This window comes from Manis pentadactyla, chromosome 3 (assembly GCF_030020395.1).
Source record: "Manis pentadactyla isolate mManPen7 chromosome 3, mManPen7.hap1, whole genome shotgun sequence".
Taxonomy (NCBI): domain Eukaryota; kingdom Metazoa; phylum Chordata; class Mammalia; order Pholidota; family Manidae; genus Manis; species Manis pentadactyla.
The window spans coordinates 855,793-875,058 of record NC_080021.1 but is presented as its reverse complement, the minus strand read 5'-3'; the positions used below and the strand labels follow the sequence as shown (position 1 = coordinate 875,058).

The following is a 19,266-nucleotide window of genomic DNA, read 5'->3' as shown; positions in this document are numbered from 1 at the left end:
GACCAATGAGAGCCAGGGAGGAAGGTGGGTTCGCCCCGAGAAGAGTGACGGACAAGCGCCAGAACCAGTAGAAGTGAAAGAAGGGACTGAGCGGCAGGCACCCCTCCCAATAGCTATCCGCGCTCTCGACCGCGGCGGCTGGAGCGGGCCATTCAGAGGCGTGGGGCCGGGCTTCGCGGACGCTTGTTGTTGTCCAGCCCAGGGAAGCAGAGGTCGCTCCCTCGTTCGCTTGTTCGCTCGGGCCTTCCGTGGCGGTCGGCCGGCAGGTCGGTCGGGACAGTTGGGCGCCGTGCAGGGCGAGGCTATGTCGCGGTGGCAGCCCGACAGGGCCGGCAGGGCCGGGAATAACGGCACGTCGTCTCGGAGCTTCTTTCTCCGGACACAGTGCGGCCCGAGCGGAGGCCGCGGCGCCGCCCTCCAGTCCTGAGGAGCCCGCGCCGCCCAGAGCCCGCAGTGCCCTCCCACTCGCGCGGACGCCAACCGACCCGACCCGGCCTGACGGGCCGGCCAGCTGGAGCGCAGCGCAGGCAGGTAGGTGTGCGCCTTGCGCCCGGCGCCGTCTCGGGGCCCCCAGAACCACAGCCCCCGGCAGGCCTCGCGCTGGCGCGTGCGCGCTGCCCGAGTCGCGCGGCCTCCTGGGGTGAGTAGTTTTTCGCGCGGGCTGGAGCTCCCCGTCGCGTGGGCGGGGACACGGGTGCTGCCGGCCGCCGCTGGAGCGCCCCCGCGGCCCGCCAACGGGCCCTTCGGAGGAGGCTCGCTCCGCTCCCTGGCGTCGGAAGAAGCTGGGCGCACTTGCAGAGAACGGAGGCGGCTGTGGGTCTTCTCTCTCCTTGTTAGAAAAGCAGCCGGTAGAACAGGGAAGAGTGCTGCATCCAGGCGACCGCAGGGCCCGCGCCCCAGTTGTCCTGGTGTTGCCGGGTGCAGACTCTTACCCTGGCAGAAGAGCCTGCAGGGAGTCTGTCCCTTGAGGCTCTTAGTGACACCCATGGTGGGTGGGGCTCCTGTCTTGATGGGGAGTGTCAATGGAGATGGAGCCAGCAGCCCCAGGATGAGGAGGATGCCCCGTGCACTCCGCAGCCTGGCCCCAGAACTGGTATGAGGTGCAGGGGCTGTATGAGCTGGGGCCTGGACTTGCCATGCCCAGATAACAGGGTCTCATCGCCTCTCTGGCCAGTGCCCAGGGCTCAGGAGCAGGCTGCGGGAAGGACCCAGCTTGTTTACAACGGCTCCACTTATTGGGGGAGGAAGCCTAGACGGGGAGCCCCCGAGGATAGCTACCCGTTGACTGGCCTCTCACCTCAGGCAGCACTAGCCCCTTGGAGCACAGGACCCCCCAAGGACATGAAGCTGCTGGAGAACTCAAGCTTTGAGGCCGTCAACTCACAGCTGACCGTGGAGACTGGTGATGCCCACATCATCGGCAGGTGAGGCCACGGCTCTGCGGCTGGTGTCTCAGTGGTCGCTCTGACCTGGCCCTGAGTCACCTGTTGGCGGCATGCTCCACGGTCCTGCCTGCGTCTTGTAGGATCGAGAGCTACTCATGTAAGATGGCAGGAGACGACAAACACATGTTTAAGCAGTTCTGCCAGGAGGGCCAGCCCCACGTTCTGGAGGCACTGTCCCCACCCCAGACTTCGGGCCTTAGCCCCAGCAGGTGAGCCGGGGCGGTGCCTGCCCACTGGGGACTCTGGGGTGCAGGGCAGTGCTGGGTTGATGCTTCTGTCTGTGCAGACTGAGCAAGAGCCAAGGTGGTGAAGATGAGGGCCCCCTCAGCGACAAGTGCAGCCGCAAGACCCTCTTCTACCTGATCGCTACGCTCAATGAATCCTTCCGGCCTGACTATGACTTTAGCACAGCCCGGAGCCATGAGTTCAGCCGGGAGCCCAGCCTGAGCTGGGTGAGGGTCGAGTGGGGGAAGGGACCTGCTGCTCAGGACATCCCCATTGTCCTCCCCCTGGCTTTGCCCAGTTCATGCCTGCAGTCCTGGGTCCTAGTCAGCCCCACCTGTGGCTGTCCTAGGTGGTGAATGCGGTCAACTGCAGTTTGTTTTCGGCTGTGAGGGAGGACTTCAAGGCCCTGAAGCCACAGCTGTGGAATGCGGTGGATGAGGAGATCTGCCTGGCTGAATGTGACATCTACAGGTGGGCTGGCATCCCTGCCGTTGGTCCTCGGGTGTGTGTGGCGCTTGGGTCCTCACGCCACCTCTCGTCCCATACTCCCCAGCTACAACCCAGACTTGGACTCAGATCCCTTTGGGGAGGACGGCAGTCTCTGGTCCTTCAACTACTTCTTCTACAACAAAAGGCTTAAGCGGATTGTGTTCTTCAGCTGCCGCTCCATCAGGTTGGTTCCTGTCCACCTCCCTCCCCCAGTCCCCCTTTGGCCTACACACCCCTTCCCCAGCTGCCCCACTGCACTGCTGACTTGTCCTCCCTGGACGTCCTCCCCGGGATCAGCAGCAGGCCAGGGGTAGGTGGTCCTGACACCAGTTCCCACCCCTCTCCCAGCGGGTCCACCTACACTCCCTCGGAGGCTGGCAACGAGCTGGACATGGAGCTGGGGGAGGAGGAGGAGGCATGCGCAGGTGGAGGCAGTGAGGGCAGACCTGAGGACACCAGCACCATGGAGGACAGGTGTGTGACAGTTGTGGTGGCCTGGCCCCCTGGAGCCTGGAACAGGCAGGATAGGTTGGGCCCCTCTGCCTAGTCTCCTGGGTGTTGGTTTTTCAAGGTTCGCTGTGTGCCACATTCTGTCCAGGGTCCCAGTGATCTGTATGTGAGGAGGAGGAGCAGAGTTCCCAGCTTCAACCAGTGCCTGGACCTGCCCACCTGAGGGGCCCCAAGGCCTCCCCAGCTGCTGGCCGGACTCTGGTGCTGCCACAACTCCAGCGCCCCCCACGGCCACGCCCACCTTGCCCTTTGGCTCCAGCCTATGGATTTCGCTCAGCCCCCCAGGCCCTTGCTGCCCACCCTGTGGCTGGTTGGAACAGCACAGGGCTTGGGATGAGCCACTGACCTGCCCAGACGAACTGACAGAGGCAGGGACAGCTGAACCACAGAGTTTATTTTTGTATTTTGTACCAGGTCAGGCCTGGGCCTGCGCACTCCGGCCCAAAATGCCCAATACCCGGCAAGTAGGCCCCAGTGGTCATACGCCCTGGGCTTAGGCCAACCCCTGGCACCCACTTGTACCCCCAACCTCGCCCATTGGGCAGCGCGCACTGAGTGTCACTTTGCTGCAGCTTGTTTGTTTCCAATAAAAGTTTTCTGTGACTTAGTGCGGGCCTGGGCTCTGCTGCGTGGGGGGCGGGGCCTGCACCGAGGGCGGGGCCCATAGCATCCTGTATCCTAGCAACAGTGTCAGGAGCTGTTGAGCGCTGGGATCTGTGGCCACCAAAATGGAAACGGAAGTGTCGGATGCAGACAATCCCTTTTCAGTTGAAGGCGACAGCCTGATTCTGGACCTGGGCCTGGATACTGACAGCTATGATGTCCCAGACCCGGGGCTGCTCAAGGAAAAGAATGGTGAGGTTGCCTGGCCTCGCCGGAGACTGCCGGTTCAACAGCAGGCCTCACTGGGGCGGGCATTCAGTCTGCCGGGAAGGCAACACTTGGGCAGTCCCCTAACCTGCAGTGCCCTCAGGAGGGCTCCTGGCTGCCCATGACCTCCAGGATTATGTGCCCAAAGCCACACGGTGACGTTTCCACCTCCGACCCACAGAGTCGTCATTTTCGGAGCTGGTACCGCAGTTTTTTGCCAGCAGCTCACGGTGGCAGAACGTAACCCCACGTGTCCGTGCACGCCAGCTGTGGCTGCTCCTACGTACAGGCCTCCACGACCTTGTGGAAAAGGTGTGGTTTGCCCAGGGGGTCTGCCTCAAGGCCACCTTCCTGGCCTGGCTATTCCCCTAAGGGTCCCCAGGACCACCCCAGATCAGGTCCTCTTAGCTGGCTGTCCACAGCTGACTGCAGGCCTGCCCGTTCCTGCCCACAGGAAAAGAGAGCTGAGCTGCACATGGTGCACTTGACGCATGGGCTAGAGCTGCTGCGCCGCCTGGAGGTGGCAGCTGGGCTGCGCTGGGTGGCGCAGGACCCAGTGGGCAGGTGCTTTGTGGTGCTAGATCGCAAGGGCCGCCTGCACCTACACAGAGAGGATGGCTGGGGCCACAAGAAGCTGCTGGCCCCTGTCCCCCTTTCAGGGCTGGTGGCAGTGCTGGGTCCCCTGGGCACTGTGGGTCGCTTTGTGGGCTGGGGCCCCACAGGGTTGTCCATACTGAGGCCTGATCTCAGCCTGTTGTGGCTGAGCAAGCCAGGGGTGGGCAAGGCACCTGGGCACGAGCCCATTTGCTGCCTGCCGGTGCCCGATGCAAGGCTGCTGCTAGTGGCGGAGGCAGGTGGCGGCTTGGCACTCTGGAAGTTCTGTTCAGGAGGTTGCTGCCTGGTGCCTCACGGGCCACCTCTACAGCCACCACCAAGCACGGTGGGTGCGCTGGAGAGCCTGGCTCTGGCACCCCTGCCTCCCCACCGCATCCTGCACTGCTTCGCTGCTTACGGCTCCACTGTGCTCACCTTTGATCTGCGTACCTGGGCTCTCATAGATGTGCGCCAGGATCTGCACAAAACGTGAGGGGGCCCAGGGGCTGGCGGGACAGCGAGGCGAGTCGGTGAGGGCAAGCGGGTAATGACGGGCGGAGGTGCACGCACACACGAGGTGGTGCCGAGTCTGTCTGGCCTCCTCCCCTGCAGCACCATCTCCGACCTGGCTTACTGCAGAGAGGTAGACGCCATGGTGACAGCCGCCCAAGACAGCACAGTGAAGGTGTGGGAGGCTGACTGGCAGATCCGAATGGTGTTTGTGGGACACACAGGTGTGCTGTCCCCTGTAGCTCTTGAGCATTCTCTCTCCACCCTGTGCGCAGCCTCTGCCTTATGGAGCTGGGCTGTCCAGAGCCTCTGCCCGCTCTGACAGTCCTTCTCTGTGCTGGCTGCAACCAGGGCTGACGGCTCCCCTTCCCTTAGTCCCTAGTGTGCCTGAGTGACCCCGACCCCTCCTGCAGGCCCAGTGACAGCTATGACCATACTCCCGAACACGTCCCTGGTGCTGTCGGCCTCGCAGGATGGGACGCTACGCACATGGGACCTGCAGGCGGCGGCGCAGGTGGGCGAGGTGGCGCTGAGCCGCTGGAGCCAGGAAGTGCCTTCCAGACGCGTGAACCGCCTGCTGGCACCTGCTGGCCCAGGTTGGCCGGTACTCTCCTTGCGTGCAAGCAGCGTGGAGCTGTGGCGCCTTCAGGAGCTCTACTCGCCTTTGGCACAGCTGTCAGCGCCAGTGCTCCACCTGCAGGCGGTGCCCCCACTGCCGGCGCCTGCGCACCCGCCACTGCCAGCGCGCCTCGTGTGCGCGTGCGCCGACGGCTCTGTGTACCTGGTGTCAGTGGCGACCGGGCGCACAGTGAGCGTGCTGCTGCTCGAGCCCGACGACTGCGCGGCTGCTGTGGCTTACTGCCTGCCACGCGAAGCGCTGTGGCTGCTGACGCGCGCCGGGCACCTGGTGTGTGCCAACGCAGCACGCTGCCCCATGCGCGTCCTGCACCGTGTGTGCCCGCCCCCGTCGCCAGCGCCCAGGCCCTGTTGCCTCCACCTCTACAGCCACCTCACAGACCCCAGCAGTGCCTTTGCCAACTGGGAGACCGTGCGCCAGCACAAGGGTGAGCTGTGCCGTAGTGACACGGGCCAGGCCTGCAAGGACAAGAACCGGTGGGTGTGAGAGCAAGTGAGGGCTCGGCGGGCAGGATGACAGGGTCTGTGCCAACGGGCTATTGTTGCCCGTAGGTACCTGCCTGTGGTGGGGCACACCGATGGTGCCCTGTCGGTGCTGGGGTGGCACTGGTTGAAGACGGTCTTCCGCACGGAGGCACACAGCCCCGGCCCCGTCACTGCCATCGCATCCACCCGGAACAGCGTGGTGACCTCAGGTCGGTATTTCCCCTTCCCCTGCCAGCGTGGAAATCCGTCCCCTCTCAGAAGCCTAGCCCTGGCTCCCCTGCCTGCAGGAGGAGACTTGACCGTGAAGATGTGGTGTGTTTTCCCGTATGCTGAGGAGAGCCTGAGCCTGCTGCGGACTTTCTCCTGCTGCCACCCAGCCATGGCACTCTGTGCGCTGGGGAAGCGTGTCACGGTGGGCTTTGAGGACCCGGACAGCGCCACCTATGGCTTGGTGCAGTATGGCCTGGGCGACAGCCGGCGCTATGATCACCAGCCTCAGGATGACCCCACTGACCGCATCACTGGTGAGGGGCTCAGCAGGGGTAAAGCCCAGGCCGTCATGTGGCCTGGTGTCTGACTCTGGGCCCTGCCTTCAGGCCTGTGCTGTTGTCCCACACTCAAGGTGTCCGCCTGCTCCAGCCTGGACCGCACCATCCGCATCTGGACAGCAGAGAACCGCCTGCTGCGGTGGGCTGGGGATGGGAGGGAGGGAGGGCTGGGAACCTGTGGGCAGCCCGCTGGGCTCTTCACATCTCTCCATGGCTGGACAGGGGAGAGGCCTTTCCCCTGTGCTGCCTCTGTTTACTGCTCTGTGAGTCAGAGATGGACTCTTGCCCTGGACACCCCTCCAGGCTTCTGCAGCTGAATGGTGCCCCTCAGGCCCTGACCTTCTGCAGCAACAGCGGGGATCTGGTTCTGGCACTGGGCTCCCGCCTCTGCCTGGTGTCCCACAGGCTCTACCTGCCCACGTCCTACCTGGTTGAGGTGGGCACTGAGCCCAGAGTGGGCAGGTTGGGGCTACTGCAGGCAGATGAGCCCCTTAAGCCAGGGCTCTTGGCCCTTTTTACTACTCAGAACCTGTGCCAGAAGATCCCAGACGTGGTAGATGACCCTCCTCTGCCCCTAACAGGCCAGGAATCACTAACCTCAGCCCAACTGCAGAGGCTCGCCAACCTGCATGGAGGGTCCAGCTTTAGGTCTGTGGACAGGCCTGGCTGAGCTGTCCTTGAGGCCCCACCAACTCCCCTGGGTCAGGGCCTATCTGCAGGCCCCTTGCACGATGCTTTAGGGCTTCCAGGCCCCTTGGGCCACTGCAAGCCTGTCCCAGCCCTGGCATCACCATTCATGTTTGCTGTGCCCTGCCAGGGGCCTAGGCACTCCAGTCCTTGTCCCAGCCTTTGCTTGATCATTCTGGTCATATCGCCCGCCCAGTGCCCCACCTGTGCCCGTTCCTGTCTGCAGCACAGGCTTGTCTTTCATCCATCACCGGACAGCAACGCCTCGGCAGCCAGTGTTGGAAGAGGTGGGGTGGGTCCTGACCCCCTCACCACCCCAATGCCCCAGCTCGGCCCCTTGACCAGGCTCAGGCCACACCCCTCAGTCCCTGAGTAGGCCTGGGAGTCCTGTGTTTATCTGGGCAGCCCATGGCGGAGCTCAGGGAAGAATGGGCTGACCCCTACCCCAGGATTTGGAAGCCTTTCTTGCCCGAGATCAAGACCTTCAGCAGCTGAGACAAGAGCTGGTGGTGCCTGCAGCCCAGCCCTCACCCTCCTGGCATCAGCGCCAGAAGGCCTTTGACAACTATCTCCATCTGATCTACGGGCCTGGCCTGATGGTGGGTGTGGGGCCTCCCCTGTTCCAGCTCTGACCCAGCCCCTCCCTTGGCCCTGGACCTCTGACAATGCCTACCTGCCCTGCCACCCTCCCAGGGCCTGCACGGTGGAGAAGAGTCCCAGCAGTGGGGCACCGTAGCCCTCACAGTGGAGAGGGGAACATGGGATGTGTGTGCCCCTCCCAGAGCTGGCCCCAGCCTCAGGCAGGCTGGGGTCCGCACTGAAGCCCCAGCAGCACCAAGAGCCCTGCCTCCACAGGACGAGGGTGCCCTAAGCCAGCACTTCACCCACCCTCCCCAAACAACCCACTACAAGGTGCATGGCAGGGCAGCCCGGGTGAGGCCTCCCACCTCTCCCACCCTTTGCCCTGACCTTGTAACCCCTGGCGCCTCCTGTGACTCCTCCTCCCATGGCCCAGCTGCTGGCCGGCTCCTCTCTGAGCTGTGACCTGGGCCTCAGTCTGGACCTGCAGCTACAGTCAGAGCAGCTCCGAGGGGAGAAGCCTGTGGCCCTGGACCCACCGTCCTCCCTTCTGCAGCACAGGGTGAGGGCCTGGGCAGGGGCGGTGCTACCTGTCAGAGGCAGAGCCCAGGGACACCAGGGTCTATGCTGGGCTCTGAGCCGCTGCCCTGTCCCCAGTGCCCCCTGTTGCTGAAGAGACGACCCAAGGAACTTCTCTCCAACCTCGGGGGCTTTTTTCCTGCTGCTGTCGAGCCCTCCCGGGTGAGTGCTCACTCTCGAGGCCCCTCCCTCTGGGGCACACGCTCCTGGTGCGCCCCGTCTTCCGTTCTTCCGTTCTGTCCAGAGGCCACGCCCACCTAGCACCCCCATGCCAGCAGCCTTGAGCCGCTGCTCAGAGCCCAGGCTCCTTGCCCTCTGGGAGTGGCCACCAGGGGGCCAGGGGCTCCCACAGAGACACTGCCATCAGAGAGCGCCCAGGGCAAGCCAGAGCCCATGCCATATCCCCTCCCCAGCCAGGGTGCTGGGTGGGCAGGTCCCCTGTGGACTTTAGTCTCCCAGACAAAGTCAGCAGTGGCTGGCCCTTTGCAGTCCGTGCCTGCCCTCACTTCCCACCCGGATGCCCAGGTAAGCCTCAGCCCCTCCCCCAGGTGAGTCCCAGGGTCCTTCTAGCTGCTGCACTGCGACCCAGGCCCTTAGCAGCCGCCTCTCCGAAGTGCTGCCATGCTCACCGCATGCTTCATTTTGACGCCTCTCTGCTCCAGAGCTGGGGGCTGAGTCGGGCAGTGAGCATGTGAGGCTGTCGGGTTCTCAGAGGCCAGGAGGCCCAGATTTCCCTCCTTAGTTACCAGAGTCGATGCCTCACTGCCTGCCTTTCTGCCTGATTCCTAAAGGTCCTCTCTCCCCATCTGGGTGCTGGGGGCAGGGGGTGCGAGCCCAGTGCAGCTTGTTGAGACCTGGCAGACGGGGCCTGTGACCCCATGCCCGCCTGGGCATCTCAGGATGGGCTGCATCAGGTCCAAGCCTGCCCTGCTGTGCTCTGCTCCAGTGCCTGCGGCGGCCCATGTGCTTCCCGGGTTGCATTCCCAACTCCGTCGTGCTGCAGCAGATGTGGCTGCCCGGGGAGGCCAGCGGCCATGGAGCCCTGGCTCAGCTCACAGGGCACGGCGGACCCAAGGCAAGGGGTGCGGCAGGCAGGGCGCGGTGAGAGGGCCGAGTCCCCACAGCACGTGAGGCCATTGCCTCTGCACTCCACAGCCAGGTGCCAGCCAGGACAACCTGTGGCAGCTGCGGGGCAGGAGGCAGCGCCACGCCAAGCGGCCGCAGCAGCTGATCCAGCGGCTGGGGGATGAGCAGGAGGAGGACGAGGAGGAGGAGCCAGAGCTGGTCTGGTCCTCTGACTCCCTGAGCCCACACAGGCAGCCCTCCGACCAGCTGCTGGGGCCCAAGGAGCTGGAGGCTCAGGTAGGCAGGGGGCTGGGGCTGCCCAGGGAGGAGCTGCCAGAGGTGGGTCTGCAGCTGCCCATTTCCCCGCAGAGCTCTGAGCACTCCACCCCGAAGCCCACGCGCTCCCACGATGGCACCAGGACGGAGGCCCACTTGCTTCTGACCCTGCCCCACCACGGGCGCTTGCTCTGCGAGGCACACTACGGGCATCTGCCCAGGTTCCTGCACTCTTTCGTCACCCAGAACTGGTTCAAAAGGCTGTTCCCCATCTTCACCCTGGAGGTTTGGGGGATTCTCGGGTGTCTGGGAAGCAGGGACTGGTGGGGCTGGGGGCCAGACCTCAGCATCTGTCCCCGCAGGCGTACCCTGAGGTGGGCACGGTGGAGGGCCTGGCCTCCTTGTTCGTGGACCTGCTGGGCGAGGCCTCCTGGGCGGACCGCGTGCACGTGCTACAGGCGCTGCTGAGGCTGCTGCCCGGCCTGAGCAGGGACCTCTGCAGCAGGCTGCAGGGAATCCTCGTGCACCTGCTCAACCTGGACCAGCCCCCCAGCCTTGAGGTGTGCCCCTGTCCCACCCCGCCAGCCCTGCCCCACTGAGCCAGGCACCCCTTGCTCTCCCCTCTTCTGTGTTCAGGACAAGACGCAGAAGCGGTTTGTGATGCTGGCACTGCAGCTGCTCCTGGCCTGCTCCCTGGAGTCCCGCGAGGTGGTCTTGGAGCTCATGTCCTACTTCCTCTACTCACCTGCCCACTGCCGGTGAGCCCTCGGTACCTGTCCCGGCAGTGGTGCCGCCCCCCGCCGCCAGCCTCAGGGAAGGGCCTCTGGATGAGCTGCCCGCACCTGTTGCAGGACTGAGCTCAAGGAGCTGCTGGGCAGGCTAGGCCTGCAGGACCCACAGGGGGTCCTGTCCAAGGAGATGATGACCTGGGTCCAGGGCCCAGACTGTGACAAGGCTGCACTGCGTGAGCGCTGCTGCCAGAAGCTGGAGGAGATGATGCAGCGGCTCCAGGTCTGCGCCCACGGCCTGGGGCGGGACACCTGCTGGGGAGCCCCCTGCCTTCCCAGAGGCTTTCCCCAAGTTCAGGGGGAGTACCAGATGAGACCTCCAGGCTCCTGGCCTGGCTCTGGCTGTTAACTCGGGGCCTCATCCGTGCTCCCTGCCCCTGTCCCTCAGGGTCTCCCTGCTCCTCTCTCAGGGAATGCAGGCCTCTGTGACGGGGGAGGGCAGCCTCTGCCTTGGGCCTGGCGTGTCCTCCACTGGCCGCCTTCCCCACAGAAGGAAGTTCCACAGCCGCCTGTAGCCGAGATGCCAGAGACGCTTCCCAGAGTTCCTGAGGCCTCAGCACCTCCCCCTCCTCCCGAGGAGGCCATGTTGCAGATTTCCATGGCCTCTGGGGCACCCGTTCATATCTCTGTGACACCCCCAGTCCATTCCTGGACACCTTCGCTGGTGGTCTCGCCTGGGGAGCCAGATGCAGCCACCCCAGAGCCCCCAGCCCAGCAGATGCTCTCACACACGCATGTCCAGAAGACCAGACGTACGCTCTCCGAGACGCTGCTATGCTTCTCTACCTTGCCTGAGACCCACCTGCGATCCTCTGTGCCAGCCGCCCTGCCTGACGAGCCCCTGCCGCTGGACCAGACTGACCGGCCACAGTCCCGGATGCTGGACCTGGGGCCGATCGACGCGCTCAACTACTTCTGCCAGCAGCAGCAGGCCCGGCAGCAGGTCTCCTTGCAAGAGCCCGAGAACCTGCGCCCGAGACCCGGCCTGCGCCCACTGGAGCCCAATACAGTGGTGCCACAGCCCTGGGATCACCAGTGAGCCAGCTGCAAAGCCCCAGCAGGACAGGGAGGGCCTGTGTGGGGTGCTGAGGGGTCGGCCTCATCAAACCCACCTCCCTGCCTGCTCAGGCACCACTCCATCCTCCGGCTGCAGGAGGCCAAGGTCCCGAGGTTTCCGAGGAGACAGAAGGGTGAGTAGGGCAGGGGTAGAACTGGACTCTGACTTCCACCCCAAGCCCAGCCCAGGAGTTGACCCCCCTGAGGCCACACTGTCCTGCTGGCCGCAGGCCTGACACTGTCCTGGCTCGGGGTGGGCCGCACCCTCGAGGGCTCCATCCGGACGCTGAAGCTGCCGCTACCTCGGGTGGAGCTGCAACCGTTTCCCCCAGACTGGCCCAGGCCAGCCCGCCCACTGCCCCCGCTGCCCCTGCAGCCGACCCTGCAGCGCTACTTCCTGCCAGGCAACATGGCTCCTGACAGCTACAGCTAACCTGGCCAGGGGCCCCAGCCTCCCCCCCCCTCCAGCATGGAGTTGGGACACAACTCTTCACTCCTGGCCACGTTCCAGGCTAGAATAAAATGCAGAGGCTGCGGCGAGCAAACCGGATGCCACCTCCATCTCTGGGGACCACAGCAGGAGCTGGGGGCCTGGTGGAGTCGGGTGGGACAGGGGCTGGGGTGTGGGGCAGCACAGGTGGGGATGGGCCTAAACCCAGACAGGGGACCTAGAGAGGGGGCATGTCTCTGCTCGGGCACTTGGCCCACATTTATCAGTCAGTTACGAGGGCCAAGGTGGCAGCAGGAGACTGATGGGCCAGTTAAGTGGCCAAGCATGGAGGGGAGAGACAGGATCTCTAGGGGGCTGCATGTGTTTAATGCTGGTGACACCAGGCGTTTGGAAGGGAGAACTGATGAAGGGGCCCCAGTATTTCATCTGAGAAGCAATACGGAGTTGGCATCCTCTAGACCCTTCAACCAAAGAGCTGCAGAGGCCGGCCTTGTCTGTGAAGTGCAGAGGCAGAGGGACTCGGCTTCCTTCCGAGTGGCCCTGACCCAGCCGCCCACGGGGCCCCTGTGCACTGGCTGTTAGGCCTGCTTTTGAGAAGGGCCGTTCTAGCTTCCATACGCTTCTGCCTGAGCAGCGACTTCTTCCCTGTGAGAATTTTTAGCCTCCAACTTGGAGTTTCTTCTCAATGGCTTTATGGTCAGAATCGAGCTTCCCACACCTTCCAGAACCTAACTCTGCAGGGGCTCCTGTCACTGGGCACCGGGCCACTGCTTCTTGTTTTAAATCATGAAAATTACAAACATGAGAAGGTAGGGCAAGTTTAAACAGGTAAAAAGCCACTAATCATAAAGGGAAGCATTAATATATTTATTAATGCATATTAATATGTAACTTTTTAAATAAAGACATCTGTTAATCTAAATATACCACTAAGAGAGTAAAAAGGTCACAGAGTGGGAAGACATATCTGTAAGTACATGCAACTAAAAATGGCCCATGTCCAAACTATGTAAAGAACTTTGATAAATCAGTAACAAAAAATTTATAGAACCTTATAGAAAAATGTACAAAAATCTAGAACAGGGTTTTCACTATAGAAGAAGTCAAAATAGCAAATACACACACACACACACACACACACACACACACATTTCCTCCACATTCTTTGTGACCTTAAGCAAGTTCCTTAAGTTCCCTAAGCCTCAGTTTACCCTTCTATGGAATGGGGTGATTAATGCTAAGAATCCTCACAGTGCTGCTGTGAAGATTAAATGAACTATATCTAAGGTACTTAGGGATAGTACCTGGCAGAGAGTATATAGACAGAAAACAAGGCTTCACCCCTTCCTGTATCATTTACAAGAGTAATTTTCAGATAATTTGAAGATTAGAATATAGAAAATACAACTGTATAAATATAACAAGAGGAAATTTAGAAAAAATATTAACACTCAGAAGGAAAAGACATGTACTTGATTAAAAAAATTTATGGGAAAGGACACCATAAAATTAAAGACAAACATCAAAGTAGATCATATATTTAAATGTAAAACTAAATTTTTAGAAAAAATCATAAAACTAGAATAAAAACAGACCTAGAAACTGATGAAGAGACCTTAGACAGGATGCCCGAGGCACTCTATATAAAAGGTATAAACAAATTGGACTTCACCAAATTTTAAAACTTTTGTTGGTGAAAGGCCTTTTAACAGGTTGAAAAAACAAGCTACAAGCTAAGAGAAAATTCTGCAAATGACATCCACAAAAGACATATCCAGAATATGTAAACTTTCAAAATTACCTGTAAAAACCAAACAATCTCATGAGAAAATGGGCAAAAGAAACAGTTTATCAAAAAGGAGATCAGATGGCAAATGAGCACATGAAAAGATGCTCCCTTTCTCTAGCCACTACAGAATGGCTAAAGTAAAGTGCATCACCACCAAATTTTGGTGAGGACACAGAACCACCAGACCTCCACACACTGCTGGTGGGAGCGTAAAATAGTACAGATACTCTAGAAAGCGATTTGGCAGTGTTTTGAAAACTAAACATTCTCCTACCTGTGACTCTGCAATCATACCACTAGGCACTTATCCCAGAGAAATTAAGACTGTGTGCAACAAAAACCGGCACACCAATGTTTATAACAGCTTTATTTGTAATAGCTAAAAGCTGGAAGTGACCTGAACGTCCTCAGACAGGTGGATGGTCGGCCAGGCTGTGGCACGCCCACACCATGAATACTCCCAGCAATAAAGATGAACAAATCACTGATACATACAATAGCTTGGTTGACTCGAGAGAATTACGCTGAGTGACATAAGCTGATCTCAAAAGATCACACACTGTATGAGTCCATCTATGTAACATTCTAGAAGTGACAAAATTACAGAGATGAAGAACAGATCAGTGATTGCCTCGGTTTAAAGATGGGAGCAGAAGTGTAACACCAGGAGGTCTTTGTGGTGATGAAACTTCTGTATTTCAATTGTGCTGGAATGTGAATCTACACACACATGACAGGATGGTATAGAACTACATGCACACCTTGGCTTTGACACTGTGTTATAGTTATGTAAGATGTAACCACTGAGGTACCACAAGTAGAGTAGAGGTCACTGGGGTTAGGAGGAATGGGAACAGGAAATTAATGTTAAAGGTTACAGAATTTCTGTTTGGGGTGATGACAAAGTTTTGGAAATATATGATAGTGATGAATGCACAACACTGAGTGTAATTAATATCATGAATTTTACATTTAAAGATGTTTAAAATGGAGATTCTCAACATAGCAGCATGAGTAGGGTGGGGAAAATCTCCCAAAACCATATATATTTTGAAAATGCAGCAAATATAACTATTCCTAAGAGTGACCAGAAGATACAGTACACGAGCCAGACTACATCTGCGACAACCCAGCATTTCGCAGAAAACGGTAAGATACGAAGCGGTGACCCGGCAGGACCTGAGCACCCGCCCTACCCCAGCTCACCGGCAAGAGGAAAAGAATCAGAGTGGGAAGGGAGTGGAAGCACAGGACTGCTAAATAACCAGCCCTAGTAATCTACACCGGGAGCACAGACACACACTGCATGGTGCTCTGGATATTAGAGGAGCAGAAAAGCAAAATCTGAGATTAAGACTGTGAACAGGTTCCCACAGCTGGCTGCCCTGGGACAAAGAAAAGCAGGTGCTTTAAATGTCTTAAAGGGACAAGGGCTTATATCATCCTGGCACACTCAGCCCAGCAGGCTGGGAACTTTAAGGAACTTCAGGCACCCTAACCCCCTGGGTGGCAGAGCAGCTCTGAACCCCCTCATGGTGATAAGCAGCCTGCTGTTGCTCCCCCCTGCTGCCACTGCAAGCAAACCAGCTGACCCGCCATTGCTGCAGAACAGCCAGGGAGCAGCCCCGCCCACAGCAACCACACAGGTTAGCATGGAGGCTGCTCCCTGTGTGCGGTGGACCGGCACAGACAGCGGAGACAGGCAAGGCGACCAGCAAGCAGGAAGGGAGTTTGTTCTCCCAGCTGACACATGCACCACTTGCTGGCGACCACTCCCATCACCATGAAAAGGCAGAAGAACCTTGTTTGGTCCAAAATCCCTCAAACACGAGAGACAGGGGCTGGTGAGACTGAAATAATCAATCTTCCTGGAAAAAAAATTCAAAATAAAAGTCATAATCATGCTGATGGAGCTACAGAGAAACATTGATGAGCTGAGGGAAGAATTCAGGAGGGAGAACACAGAAATGAAACAAACAATGGAAGGACTTAAGAGCAGATTGGATGAGGTGCAAGAGACTGTCAATGGAATAGAAAACACAGAACAGGAATACAGAGAAGCTGAGGCAGAGAGAGAGAAAAGGATCTCCAGGAATGAAAGAATATTGAGAGAACTGTGTGACCAATCCAAACAGAAAAATATTTGCATTATAGGGGTACCAGAAGAAGATGAGAGAGAAAAGGGGATAGAAAGTGTCCTTGAAGAAATAATTGATGAAAACTTCCCCAATCTGAGGAGTGAAATAGTCTCTCAGACAATGGAAGTCCACAGATCTCCCAACACAAGGAACCCAAGGAAGACAACACCAAGACATATAATAATTAAAATGGAAAAGATCAAGGACAAGGACAGAGTATTAAAAGCAGCTGGAGAAAGAAAAAAGATCACCTACAAAGGAAAACCCATCAGGCTATCATCAGACTTCTCAGCAGAAATTTTACAGGCCAGAAGAGAATGGCATGATATATTCAATGCAATGAAATAGAAGGGCCTTGAACCAAGAATATTGTATCCAGCAAGATTATCATTTAAATTTGAAGGAGGGATTAAACAATTCCCAGATAAGCAAAAGTTGAGGGAATTTACCTGCCACAAACCATCTCTAGTGTATTTTAAAGGGACTGCTCTAGATGGGAGTGCGCCTAAGGTTAAACAGCTGTCACCAGAAAAAAAAACCACAGCAAACAAAGTAGACCAACCAAATACTAACTAAATGCAAAATAAAATCAGCTATATACAAAATCAGTCAAGGGAAATACAAAGAGTACAGAATAAAACACCTAACATATAAAGAGTGGAGGAGGAAGAAAAAGAAGGGAAAGCAGTGCAGAGGTTCCTCAAAAAATTCGAAATAGAAATACCATTTGACCCAGGAATTCCACTCCTAGGAATTTACCCTAAGAATGCATCAGCCCTGTTTGAAAAAGACAGATGCACCCCTATGTTCATTGAGCACTATTTACAATAGCCAAGATATGGAAGCAACCTAAATGTCCATCAGTAGATGAATGGATAAGAAGAGGTGGTACATATACACAATAGAATATTATTCAGCCATAAGAAGAAAACAAATCCTACCATTTGCAACAACATGGATGGAGCTAGAGGGTATTATGCTCAGTGAAATAAGCCAGGCGGAGAAAGACAAGTACCAAATTATTTCACTCATCTGTGGAGTATAAGAACAAAGGAAAAACTGAAGGAACAAAACAACAGCAGAAACATAGAACCCAAGAATGGACTAACAGTTACCAAAGGGAAAGGGACTGGGGAGGATGGGTGGGAAGGGAGGGATGGTGGGGGGAAGAAGGGGGGCCTTATGAATGGCATGTATAATGTGGTGGGGGCATGGGGAGGGCTGTGCAACACAGAAGACAAGTAGTGATTCTACAACATCTTACTACGCTGATGGACAGTGACTGTAATGGGGTTTCTGGGGGGGACTTGGTGAAGGGGAGAGCCTAGTAAACATAATTCATGTAATTGTAGATTAATGATAACAAAAAAAAATCTCCATCAGAGGGCATCATTTTCCTAGATTACCCTTAGTACTCCAAACTCTTACAGCTTCCTTGGACTCAAGAACCTTCTTCCTCAATTTTCATGGGACTATTATGCCCAGAATTCGTGATCCCTAAAGACTACCAGGGAGCTGAGCCCGATGCAAAAGCAAAGAGTCTTTATTCGTGCTAGCTCGAGCTCAATCTCCGGTCTGCGCCGACGCAGCGGCGAGATGCCAGAGAGAGAGAGTTTCAGCAGCACAAGGTCTTATAGGGGTCTAGGGGCAGTTGGTGGGGTGATGGTTGTGGCCTTAGCTGATTGGCCATGTCGGGGACATAGTTACTCAAAATGGAGGATATAGAACAAAATGGAGTCAGTCCCGGTTTGCTCTTTCAGGACATCGTGCAAAGCTAGGTTGGGGTGGAGGCTGTGAGGTGCCCTCCCCACGGGTCGTAGCCAGGAGAGAACCCCAGCTCTTGGGCCTTACAACCTGCTGACCTCAGGGCATATGCTGTTCCCAGTGAGTGGCTCTCCTGGGCATCGTTGCCCTAGAGATTCATTCTAGTCCTTAGTGTGAAATAAAAACATCAGTCTATTAGAGACTTATACCCTATGTAAAATTAAAGTACTTAATGAGTCCATGAATCAAGGAATAAATGGGAGAAAAAAACCTCTATAGAAAAGATCTCAAACCAATGACCTCAGTGTCTACCTGAAGAAACTAGGAGAACAGCAAACTAGACAAAAGCAGAAGAAAAGACATAGTAAGGTCAAAGGGCAAATCAATGAGAGTGAAAAAATAGAGAAATGAATCCAAAAGGTGATTTCTTCAAAAACAAAATCAATGAGATTGATGAACGTCTGTTAAGACTGACAGAAAAGCTACAATTACCAATACCAGAAAAGAGAGAAGACACCACTGGGAGTTCACCAGATATTAAAAGGATAATAAGGGAATACTAAAAAAACTTTATGCCAGTGAATTTGAAAATGTGGCCTTTTAAAGAGGCAAGCCATTTCCTGGTCATCACTCTGCGTTGTTCACTGTAAGACCGGTTACCGTGCAGTCAGTCATCTTGCAGGACCCTTGGAGTAGTTCGCTCAGAGCAAACGGGTGAGCCTTCTCCCCTCCCCCTTCCTCCCCTCCCCTCCCGCTCCCCCGCAGGGACAGTTCCAGACGGCCTGAGTCACCCTTCCTTCATTATCCTACCCCGATCTCAGGGAGGGAGCGGCTCCTGCTCCCGGCTCTCCAGCTGCTGCTCCCCATCTTCAGGCACCTGCCCCTCCAGCAGGTTTTCCATGCTGTGCTCCGCTCATCCCCAGTAAGCACCTGCCAGCAGGGGGGGCAGGTGAGCAGCTGGCTGGCGCACAGTGAACACCCAGCCCCCCTCAAGCCCTGCACGCACCTGGATGGGTTTCTCACAAGCCACCTGAACACCAGGCACGGCCTCCCAGCTGTGCAGCTCACGCAGCGTGGGGTAAGGGGGGCAGTTAGCCCGTTTTTGGAACATACAGTGTGTGTAGTTAACATGCTACACATAGGCAGGAGAAAAGTCTGTTAATTCACCAGCCCCTGCTGAATACGCGTAAGCCCCGGGTGCAGACTCCCGACTCGTCTGTGGCCAGGGAGACGATCTGAGCCAGCCTTCTGTCTCCCTAGAGTGAAACTTCTTTAGAAGACCTGTGCTTTGGTGACTGGTTTTCCCGTGTGTGGGCAAACAGGCCTAACCCGGTTTGCTAATAAATTCAACAATTTATATGAAATGGCCCAATTGCTTAAAAGAAAGCAACCACCTGAATAGCCAGCCATGTATATATTCAAGGAGTTGGATTTGTAGTTAAAAAATCTTCCCAGAAATAAAATTTCAGGCCCAGATGGCTTCACTGGGGAGTTGCACCGACATTTAGGGAAGAAATAACACTGCTTTTGCAAACCCTCCCAGAAGAGGTGCACTTCCCCGGGCCCTGAGGCCAGCGCCACCGACTCCAAAACGAAGAGCTCATGAGAAAACTACAGACGAATATCCCTCATGGGCACAGACGCAAAAATTCTAAACAAATTTTAGGAAATTGGAAACAATCTGTAAAAACGGAAATACATTTTGGCGGTTGTGCCGGGAAAGCAAAGTTGAGCAGCCCTGTGACGGCCCGCGTGCCGGTCCCCGGCGCAAGAGCGCCGCC

At 57.0% G+C, this 19,266-nt stretch overlaps 2 protein-coding genes across 2 annotated transcripts; both read left to right on the top strand.

The window, feature by feature from the left end:
- Positions 1-176: 176 nt before the first annotated feature.
- Positions 177-3,276, top strand: MAF1 (MAF1 homolog, negative regulator of RNA polymerase III). Its single transcript, XM_036923141.2, has 8 exons — positions 177-531; positions 1,303-1,424; positions 1,526-1,654; positions 1,732-1,897; positions 2,020-2,141; positions 2,224-2,343; positions 2,508-2,633; positions 2,758-3,276. The coding sequence occupies exons 2-8, from the start codon at positions 1,342-1,344 to the stop codon at positions 2,777-2,779; spliced, it is 768 nt and encodes a 255-aa protein (XP_036779036.1). The 5' UTR covers positions 177-531; positions 1,303-1,341; the 3' UTR covers positions 2,780-3,276.
- A 99-nt stretch (positions 3,277-3,375) lies between these two features.
- On the top strand, positions 3,376-12,281 carry WDR97 (WD repeat domain 97). The gene is made up of 25 exons (XM_057497625.1): positions 3,376-3,524; positions 3,721-3,851; positions 3,994-4,622; positions 4,746-4,867; positions 5,057-5,756; positions 5,832-5,974; positions 6,053-6,289; positions 6,362-6,452; positions 6,617-6,749; positions 6,840-6,961; positions 7,227-7,287; positions 7,450-7,599; positions 7,694-7,912; positions 8,016-8,141; positions 8,237-8,320; positions 8,847-8,849; positions 9,105-9,182; positions 9,314-9,520; positions 9,593-9,784; positions 9,862-10,059; positions 10,136-10,257; positions 10,351-10,510; positions 10,676-11,322; positions 11,416-11,477; positions 11,574-12,281. The coding sequence occupies exons 1-25, from the start codon at positions 3,398-3,400 to the stop codon at positions 11,774-11,776; spliced, it is 4,947 nt and encodes a 1,648-aa protein (XP_057353608.1). The 5' UTR covers positions 3,376-3,397; the 3' UTR covers positions 11,777-12,281.
- The last annotated feature ends 6,985 nt before the right edge of the window (positions 12,282-19,266 follow it).

Bases quoted from the DNA above. Each gene is read 5' to 3' on its own strand.
- WDR97 (XM_057497625.1), top strand. From the start codon at position 3,398: ATGGAAACGGAAGTGTCGGATGCAGACAATCCCTTTTCAGTTGAAGGC. The intron at 7,913-8,015 runs GTGCATGGCAGG...CCCATGGCCCAG, and splicing joins CCCAAACAACCCACTACAAG to CTGCTGGCCGGCTCCTCTCT. The intron at 9,521-9,592 runs GTAGGCAGGGGG...ATTTCCCCGCAG, and splicing joins CCAAGGAGCTGGAGGCTCAG to AGCTCTGAGCACTCCACCCC.
- MAF1 (XM_036923141.2), top strand. From the start codon at position 1,342: ATGAAGCTGCTGGAGAACTCAAGCTTTGAGGCCGTCAACTCACAGCTG. The intron at 1,898-2,019 runs GTGAGGGTCGAG...TGGCTGTCCTAG, and splicing joins GGGAGCCCAGCCTGAGCTGG to GTGGTGAATGCGGTCAACTG. The intron at 2,142-2,223 runs GTGGGCTGGCAT...CATACTCCCCAG, and splicing joins GCTGAATGTGACATCTACAG to CTACAACCCAGACTTGGACT.